The sequence below is a fragment of the Zingiber officinale genome, chromosome 9B (genome assembly GCF_018446385.1).
Source record: "Zingiber officinale cultivar Zhangliang chromosome 9B, Zo_v1.1, whole genome shotgun sequence".
Lineage (NCBI taxonomy): Eukaryota > Viridiplantae > Streptophyta > Magnoliopsida > Zingiberales > Zingiberaceae > Zingiber > Zingiber officinale.
Window position 1 is genome coordinate 940,389 of NC_056003.1, and position 10,118 is coordinate 950,506.

The 10,118-nt window shown below is 37.9% G+C and overlaps 2 protein-coding genes across 2 annotated transcripts; one reads left to right on the forward strand and one right to left on the reverse strand.

Moving 5' to 3' along the window:
- Positions 1 to 612: 612 nt before the first annotated feature.
- Positions 613 to 4,437, reverse strand: LOC122025371 (alpha-galactosidase-like). Its single transcript, XM_042584177.1, has 15 exons — positions 4,216 to 4,437; positions 4,082 to 4,140; positions 3,277 to 3,333; positions 3,131 to 3,165; positions 2,920 to 3,023; positions 2,670 to 2,745; positions 2,510 to 2,568; positions 2,376 to 2,441; positions 2,187 to 2,270; positions 2,024 to 2,088; positions 1,715 to 1,797; positions 1,529 to 1,619; positions 1,383 to 1,429; positions 1,177 to 1,317; positions 613 to 1,086 (listed from the first exon to the last, which is right to left on the reverse strand). The coding sequence occupies exons 1-15, from the start codon at positions 4,386 to 4,388 to the stop codon at positions 1,000 to 1,002; spliced, it is 1,227 nt and encodes a 408-aa protein (XP_042440111.1). The 5' UTR covers positions 4,389 to 4,437; the 3' UTR covers positions 613 to 999.
- Positions 4,438 to 7,979: 3,542 nt separating this feature from the next.
- LOC122022325 (NDR1/HIN1-like protein 6) lies at positions 7,980 to 9,287 on the forward strand. Its single transcript, XM_042580291.1, has 2 exons — positions 7,980 to 8,780; positions 8,856 to 9,287. Exons 1-2 carry the CDS (start codon positions 8,305 to 8,307, stop codon positions 9,163 to 9,165), a joined length of 786 nt encoding a protein of 261 aa, XP_042436225.1. The 5' UTR covers positions 7,980 to 8,304; the 3' UTR covers positions 9,166 to 9,287.
- Positions 9,288 to 10,118: the final 831 nt, after the last annotated feature.

The window sequence follows — 10,118 nt, forward strand, 5'->3', positions numbered from 1 at the left end:
CAACCACTTTGGTGAGAGGAGGACTGTGAAACTGGCAGATTTTGCCTTTAATAATTCCTTTGTTTAGATAACTTTCTCTCTAAACATTTCTGTGTGAGTGAAGTCTGGTAGTTAAATAAGAAAATGCAACGTACTCCATTAGCGGACAGGTTGGTTAGCTTGCCTTCTCAAGCAATTGATAAGATTTTGAGAAGAAAAACACTTCTTAGCTCTTGGTCATGTGTCTTTCTCAAGTACCCTTTAACTGAAATCCTCTGATATGTCACCAATCTTCATCTTCTTCTGCACGAAAGAATTATTGTTTGTTAGAGTTTCAACTATCAATAAATTGGAATCTTGGTTTGGTGGCTCACTTTTGCAAGATCCCACTTTGCTACCTGTCCGATCCAATCAATCTATCTATCGACCTGCAAATGTATCAGTGCATGTGATTAACTAAATGATGAGATTATCCATGTTCCAATATATTCCTTGTTCGCTCACTCTGCACCCCATTTTTTTAATTTACTTTTCATTTATTTATCATTTTTTCTGAATAATTTTATCTTCTGTGATTGTGGTTTTTCTGGACACAGCAAGATTTGAGTTGGAGTTGGAGGAGAAAGCTACAGGTTGGTATTAAGTTTCCATCAGGAAGAAATTTTAATTAATTATTTTTGAAATAATAAGAGTCTCCTCAGCTCCAACTCTGAAACTGACTCCCCATTGTGGCTATCAGTTTCACAGAAACTTACATTACAAGAAAGAACATAAACAGATACTTTTCAGTAAACAAATCTCTGTCGAACAAACACCCCCAGTTTTATTTCTCCTCCATCAAATGAAGTTATATATCTTGAAATTAAATAGTAGGAACATTCACCTACTACCTAATCAATGGACTGCAACAACTTCATACATAAATATTACGTTATATATCTTGATAAAAATCTGTGAGCAAATTGAGCTTTAGCTTAATGATCTCTATCTTCTCCTTTTAATGCATTGGATTGCCATCTTCTATTGCGGGGTGAGAACATACATCTTGCAGGCATGGCCTGCTACGTCGCTGCTCATCTGCCCTCTAAACGGCCCGAAGGTCGAGTGCTGAGGATTAATTAAGAACACAGAAACAGTGATTTATGTTCTAATTCTGAAATCTTGAACAAGAAAATTCGTCGTCGGAGACAAGCTTACCGCCCACAGATCACGAGCGGTGGCGACGGTAAAGGGCATAAGCCCGACGTCCGACCAGCTCACGGTGATCGTCGCCGGCGAGCCGCCTCGGTTCCAGAGGACCACCGCCACCCTTCCGCCGCTTAATGGGCCTGCCCAGACCTGCACATGCATATTTTATTTTATTTTATTTTTGTTTTATTTTCATTTTAAAAATAATAAATTACCTGTGATGATCCTCCCACCACCTTCTTCCCTTGGACTCCCTGCGAATCTGTTTAGCAAAAATCCACAGGGAATTCGGAATTTTGCATTAATCGAGAGGAATTTGACAGGGAAGTCCAAAACGTTATGAAAATTACAAGTTGGGTACCTCGATTAACTGCGATGACCTCTTCGTTGCTCAGAATCTCTAATGCAGCGCTGCTGATGTACCTCACGTCACACCCGATCAACAAAGGCGCCTAAAAATTGGATTTCTATTGCTTAAATTCTTAAATTTAATCAAGTCACTCATTTTAGTTATTCCTTAGTTTGTAATTAAATAGCAGCTAATTACCTTGACTAAGGCCCATATGCTAAAATGAGATCGATACTCTTCGGTTGTCATTCCACCGTTGCCGACTTCTAGCATGTCGGGATCTGCACAATTATTCGCACAACAACAATAATAATGAATAATTGGAGGTTCTTTTTAACATTATTTCTTCCATCAATTTTTCTTGGCCGTCCAGCTTACCCCTCCAAACTATGAAAACTCAGTTTGGACCTTCAAACTATATCTAATTATCTATCTTTTATAAATAAATAAATAAAAAATATTTTCTCCAATTTTAAATGGGCAGAAAAATAAGGAAAAGAAAATTACCATTCCATCCGCCGGGCCTGGCGTAGGATGCCCACCTGTCGTTCTCATCGGCACGGGATGACATGCTAATATTACAAAAATAAATAAATAAATAAATAAAATTAAAATTTAATTAATTTTGAATTAAATTGTTAAAATTCTTTAACTAAAACAATTAATGAACCTTCCCCAGCTATCAAAAATATCCCCCGTCGTCCTCCAACTGTTCCCTATGCTGCTTGCCCAAGTTGCAGGGTCGTCCACACCCCTGTAATTTATTTATTTATATATATTTTCACAGGAAAAAACTCATTTTTAAAAAAAATTTAAAACAAATTTATAACACTGAAAATAAATAAATGATTTAATTTACCATTCGCAAAGGGAGAAGAAAATATTCCTGCCAGAGTTTTGCAGAGCATTGCTCATCTTTGCATATCTGTGTGCAGTGTAACTCATTAAATTTGTTTAAATCAATATTAATAATAACAAAGACTAATAAGCTACCTTCCTCTTGGACTTGTGCCAGGGCTATTACAGTTGTCATACTTTAAGTAATCAACCCCCTGAAATTGAAATTATTATTATTATTATTATTTTTAAAAAAAGAAAACGTCTTAATTCCAATGGAAACATATGAAAAGAAGGGGTATTTTTTCATATATACCCAATTGGCGAACGTTTTTGCATCATGATCTTCATATCCAAGTGATCCCGGCATTGTTCTGCTGCATGTTTGCGCCCTGGAATTTACAATAATTCATTAAATACCCCTCTCTGACAAAAATAACTTTGATGAATGAATTAATTTCCATTTTATTTGTTCATTCATTTTTCATTGCTATATATATATATATATATATATATATATATATATATATATATATATAATTCATAAATAAATAAAAAACATATACCCTGCATCACTGTAGATCCCCAGTTTTAACCCTCTTGCATGGACGTAGTCTGCAAGATTCTTTATACCGGATGGAAATGTTGATCTCTTAGAAACTAAATTTCCCTGGTCAGAGAGAAAATATATAAAATATTTAAAATAATAAATTAGGTAGAAAGTATGGTCTAAAAGATTTTTAAAAAAACCACTGGAATATAGAAAAATATTCTCACCTGATAGTCTCTGTTTGGCTCTCCCCAGCAATCATCTGTTTACAAATCAAAAGTACTTAGTTAGTTGATTTATGATTAAACGGAGTTTTCTTATGGATTAGTTAGATTAGTAAATAAATAAAAGATTAAGGAGATGATTAGTCCACCTATGTTGACGTAATTGTATCCCAATCCCGCCAGGCCTGTGCTCACCAATGCATCAGCTGCAATGTATGTATCATAATTAATAACAATTAATTCTATCATGATTAATTATTTTGTTAAATGCCAAACTCTACGCCAAGTTCACAACATGCTTCCGCCATTATGATTATAGTTAGCCAGTCACACAGAGGAGACTATTTCTTAACAATAATTAAAAGAAGGCATATTTTATAAATTATATATATATATATATTTTAAAAATAAAATAAAATTCTTCTTTTATTGCATTTAAAACTTAAAAGCTAAGCAAGTTTTATTTCCGATTAATATGATTTAACACTTAATTTGTAACTTGGGATTAATATTAATTAATTTGACGCGTGCGATATATTAGGCAGACTAACACGTAGTGGACGACTTTTTTTGCCCTTTTAATCTCAAATGTTGACTTTTAAGTAACCAGCAAGCTGGACCACCCCATTGCGCGCCTTTATCTCACATCACGGGCAGCAGCATTAGGTCAAGTGTCAACACTTCAAATAATTAAATAAATTAATGTCTTTTTTTTTTTGCTGCTTGATTCTAAAATATTATTGTTCTGAACCAGTATTTCGAAAATCGAATTAATAAAAAAATATATATATTTTTATTCTCTCCTCCCTAATCATCAACCAACCTTGATGATTACTTAATTGAGTCATACGTTATATTTATCTTATCATTTTCCTATAACATAAGATATATAGGAAAATGATTTTAAAAATCGTTCTAAGATCCAAATTTTATACGATCAACAAAATTTCGTACCGGTTTCTCTTATGAGATTCTCGTTGATGTTGCACTGGAAATGATTCCAACTATTCCACCTGATCCATCAATTTCGCATTAATATTATCCTCGATAATAATTAAAAAAATATATAATAATTAAAATACACGCACCCCATGGGAGGAGTTCTTCCGAGGCCATTGCCCAGAGCTCGGCGGCGCCGCCTGTCGGAGGCGGTCATCCCGGAGGCATCTCCGCCCGAGGCCATCGTCGTCGCCGCCGCCGCCGCCGCAGAAAGCAACAGGCAGAAGAAGGAGAGGGAGAGGAGAATGCGAAGACGGCACATCGTGCTCCTCACAAAATTGAACTTGAAAGACCACTAGTTCGATCTACTGCGCACACCACCATGTGTGTGTGTCTATATATAGAGTTAAAGATATATGCAGTGGCCAGTGGATGCATGGAGCATGGAGGTGGTGGGCTCCACTTTTCCCTGTAGTGTCAATCCGCCAGTACCCACTCGCTATATCTGTTCTACAATACAAGACGACGACTTAATTCTCTTTTTTTTAAATAATAATGATAATAATAATAATTAATATAGCAATTTAACTACGTAGGATTGACCAGTGCGGTATCGCGTGAACGACTCGGTGGTCTCCGCGTCGCTGTTCGATTGATTGCGTTAGAACGTGCTCCAACTAAAGTGAGCTAGTCACAACGGGTCATGGTTTTCTCTTTTCAGCACGACCACGAAATATGTAGCTAATCAATGCGTGGCTTAATCACAGGATTAAGCCCATGTGAAATGAATGGTTAAGGTAAGGCAATTTGATTGTAGTTGCATGCTTGCATTCAATATAAATTTTCATTTTACCAATTAGTTTAGTTTTTTTTTTTTAGTTGTAGGTTTGTGATAATAAATTGCGTGTGGTTGGTGAAATGGCACCTCACTTTGCCGTCTACGGTCGCAAAGGTTTATTATTAATTTAATGGAGTTGCTTTTATTAATACATACTAAAATGGGATATATTACCTAATTAATTATCGCATTAGCTTTTAATGGGGTCCGGTTATTGTTGATATGAACAGGTAATAGAACCATGCAGTTAGGAAACAAGATTGTATTACTTTAAAAGAGATCTATACATTTGATTTGCTTTCTCGTCTCGACTTCCTTGTGTCGTCCATCTCTCAAAGATAAGAATTTCCAGCTTAGATCTTGATCGATTCAGCAAGTGGATAGAGCATCTAACGTTGACAAATTAAGCATCAAGTCAACTTGTATATTCAAATTGGCTTGTTACGACCGACAAGCACTTACGTTTGAAATCTTTGTCTTAATTGGCTGTGCTGGACTATGGTTGGGGCTAAGATCGAATTAAAGTTGTCGCATTTGGTCTTTCACTAGCTAGTCTCTTACGGCTCTGGACAAGTAGTGATTATCATGAGGAGGACTACTGCTGAGGCAAGCATCGTCTTATCATCAGAGCACAAATCTTATCTACTTCAAGAGGATTAGATGATGTATATCCACAAGGAAGAACAAAACTATACTAGTCTAGTGGGTAGATTCACATTTTTATGCAATTCGATTACATACTGGGGTTTTCTCTTTAAATTTGAGTCTGATATCGTATCAGACTTGGGATTCCTGAGCATTAAAATGAATAATTCTTTTGATTTTGTTGATACAATATAAAAGATTTTATAGTGATCGAATTCAATTGAACAAGATCTGGGCGACGGCGATGAAGATCGGTTGCGATCGAATTAGAATTACTTTCCTAATTAATTATAACTGGATTTATTATGACTGCGATTTAGTTTATTGATTTGATTGGAAATTAATAAATGGATAACAAAACTAGACATGTCTAAATCACTCCTAATTGATTTACCATAAGAATCTCACTGCACAATTAAATTTAACGAAAAATAACATAGTTTACATTGTAATTAACTCGTGTTTCTCTAAAGAGCACAATTGCAGCAGAAGAGAAGCATTGCCATCCCGGACGCTGCCGAAATAGAATGTCAAGGGCAATACGAGACTCTTGCTCTTTAACGATGGCAAAAAATGAATACGTTCGTTCCTAATGCTCTCGTCAACACGATAATACGTCTAAGAATCAACACGGAGGAGGTAAATCACGGACAACTACTAGCCTTTGTAATAGTTACTAGCACATAAGAGAAGCATTTATCTCGGATTTGCCGAGATTCGAACTTCAGACCTCATGGTGACAACATCTCATGTGCTAGCCACTAGATCGTCCCGAGAGAACCTCTTGCTCTTTAATGATGAGATGATAAGGCAAGTGCATCATCAAGTTAAAAATCAAATTGAGTTGGAAGACCAAGTGGTATATCTATCGAAGTCAGACTTGAAGGTAAGTCTATCGACTCGAAGACAGTCAGTCTATTAAAGTCCGAGTTGAAAAAAACTGACCTGATTAAAATCCAACCTGATATTGATTTGATGAACATCGACTTGACCTGAAACCAGCCAGTCGAAATCACTCAGTGATTATTTTTACTGAGTCCTCCCGTCTCTTAATTTCGGACCGGATCAAAGGTACATATAAATATCTTTATATTTTGAGTGATATTAAAATTTTAATTACATCATCAATAAACGTTCCATAAAATAATATCGTCTTAGGTGTTGTCGACATCATCAAATATTAATGTAAATTTTATGTGTCTTAATTTCGATATATAATAAAAGTCTACAATTTCAATAAAAAAATACGATGATAGTTATTTTTCTAATGGTGAAGAGAGAGAAGAGGACAGGAGGCTCTTCTGGTCCTTGTTTTTATGGATGAAGAGTGAATCATTTATAATTATGAATGGATTATCATCATGATTCAATCGTAATTAATTATGATTTTTTTTTAAATTCATTGTTTCCTTTAGATTATAATTTGATTCGAAACGGACGGTTGAAGGCCGCTCGGAACTATCGGTGATGGAAATGGCTAGGTTGCTAGGCGTCAAGCGGGGATGGTCTTCGGGCAATTTCCGACCATCTTCTCTGAATCAAACTATAGTTTAGAGAAGACAATGAATCCAAAAAAAAAATCAAAATCAATTATGATATAATTATTATCACGATTAAATTATAATTATAAATGATTAATCTCTTAATCTATAAAAACTCAGAAATCTGCTCTCTTCATCTTATGATAAACACACTAGAAATCGTACTAGCTGACCTTCAAATGAGACCGACCAACTGGATGGTTCACCCAGACAGAATCCCTCGACTCAACCAGACAAATCAATATAATATAACCAACCAATCCACTAAGTCCATAATTAGCTTGATTAGATCTCTCGATTCGTCTAGCTCGACTAAATTACTCGATCCAATTGTTAAAATACATAATATGGAAGCATATAGTAATAAGAAAAAATTAAAAAAATAAGAAAAGAAAAGATAATTACTTCTTTATTATTGATTAATAATTATCGTTAACTCATCTATTTATACATATTGTCAAAATAATATATAGAAAATATAATGATAAATATGAAAATTTATTATTATAAATATGATAATAATAAATATAAAAATAATGAAAAATATGATTTAAAATACAATTCAAACATGATAAATAATTATCGAAAATTAAAATCAATATCTCTGAATCTTCTGAATTACTATTTTTTTTTGTCCTAGTTACCAATTAAATTGCTCACCCCAATTAACTTGATTAATTTATATCTATCGTCAAACTATTTTTTTTAATTAATTAAAAAATAATTTCCACGTCAAAAAAATAGAGAAAATATTATTTTCATAAAACCTCTGAACCTTGTGCCGACGAAATAACTCGTTTACGCGTCACAAAGTCGGGAAAGTTCTTTGGACATTAAACCAAACGCCTTATTAATTAGTTTTCCTGCGGTTTTAGGTGGGAGAGGGTGAAAACTGATGACTTGCAAAGATTAGTAGGAGGAAAAGGTGGAGCAACTACACGCCGCACCCAAAACTCCTCCCTGTTTTATATGCATGGATTCCTCTTGCGAGCGTTAAAGCAAACGACTTGTGTGCGAAGCATTGCGCTGTGCCTCACGCTTCGTCTACGCGTCGCACCGCTCGCTTTCCCACACAATTTATTAGGTGGAAGTTGAAGACTTTGGGTTCACAGGCATAACGTCGAACATCGGCGCTGCAAGTCAAACGGCTATTTGTAGACGTAAAGGCGAAGCCTTTGGACTCTCGATCACAAGTCTAATTCTCAAGACTCACCATGGCGAGCAAGCACGGGGTTGGCATCGCCGATCACCAGCGCATCCACCCGGCCGACATCGAGGCTCCCCCGCCGCATCCGCCATCCACGGCCACGGCCACCGCTCCTCTCGTCCCTCGCGAGACCTGGAGGTCGGACAAGGGCGACCCGGAGTACCGCCGCAGGGGTGACCTCCCCCTGCCGCCGCCGAAGAGGCGGCGCCGCGGCGGGTGCTGCTGCCGGTTGCTGTGCTGCGCGTTCTGCGCCGCGGTGGCTCTGGCCGTCGCAGTGGCCGTCACGGCAGGGGTGCTGTACCTGGTGTTCGACCCCAAATTGCCGAGCTACTCCGTCGACCAGCTCCGCGTGGCGGCCTTCGGCTTCGACGCCAACCTCACGGCGCGGGCGACATTCGACGTGACGGTGACTGCGACGAATCCCAACAAGGGGATCGGTATCTACTACGAGCGAGGCTCGAGGCTCAGCGTGCTCTACGCCGGGTACGTATCGATGATACAAGCACGACGGAACTATATAATTACAGAAATTTCCCCATAGTGATATGATTTAAACAGATACGAGCTGTGCGAGGGATCGCTGCCGGCGTTCTACCAAGGCCACCGGAACACGACGGTGCTGGCTGTGGGGCTGACGGGCGAAGCTCGGCTGGGGAGCGAGCTGATGCGTGAGTTGCTCCGGCAGGAACAGAGCGGGGCAGTGCCTCTGGACTTCGCCGGCGACGTGCCGGTGCGGGTGAAGCTTGGGAGCTTGAAGCTGTGGAAGGTGACGTCGAGGGTGCGGTGCGCGCTGGTCGTGGACAGTTTGAACACCAACGTGCAGATCAAGATCAGGAGCAGTAGCTGCAAATTTAGTTTTAAACTCTAATCCATCTACATATTTGATTAAATGCTTACGGATTGTATTCTCTCGCACTGTTCATATTTTGGTTAGATCAGTCTCCCTTCCGTGCTAGTCACTATTTCAAAGATTAATAGTTGTTCATGATTTATCTTCGTGTTGGATCTGAGACGGATTGATGGGAGCGCTGAGGACGAGCATATTCATTTTTTGTCATCATATTTTTGTTAGATCAATTGGTTGGCATGGAGATTTATGTGGATTAGTATTTTTCACGTATGATTTAGTTTATACTGATACCATATGTTAGTAAGCGCATTCAAGATGACGTGATAATCAAGGTCAGAAGAAGATGACAATTAAAATTAAAGTAAGATAATGGTTAGGATTAGAAGAACAGATCATTCTCACTAAGGTTTAGTCCTTCACTCCCCAACACTAAGGTCTTCGATATAAGGACGACTAGTCCAATAACCAAACGGACTTGAAGAATCTAGTGCTCCACTTATAAATAGTCGGTCGACATAGATCGAATGAGCTTGCAAAGCTACGGTGCTAAGTATATAGTTGGTTAGCCTTGCAATATAACTAAGCATAGAATTAGTCGGCCTAATAGCTGGTCTAACTTCCAAGAGTATGGTTAGTCCATCATAACGCCGACCGGGTCTACAGGGCTCAACACCTTCATATACAAGGTAAATGTACAAAACTTAGAATAAACTCAATCGGTCTTAATGCGCCAGTCGAATGTACAAACCCAACTCCCCATTTTTGCAATATAAATCTCAGCTTACATATCGTCAATACAACCTTCAGTATAAAGCCAACCGACCCCATGACTGGTCGGACTTATGGGATCGAGTTTCTTTTTCTTCGAGAGTCAAACTCCCATCATACAATCAATTGATCCTAACACTGACCAGACCTACGAGACTGAGCTCCTCATTAAGAATCAAATCTTCAACACTAGAGCCTACAAG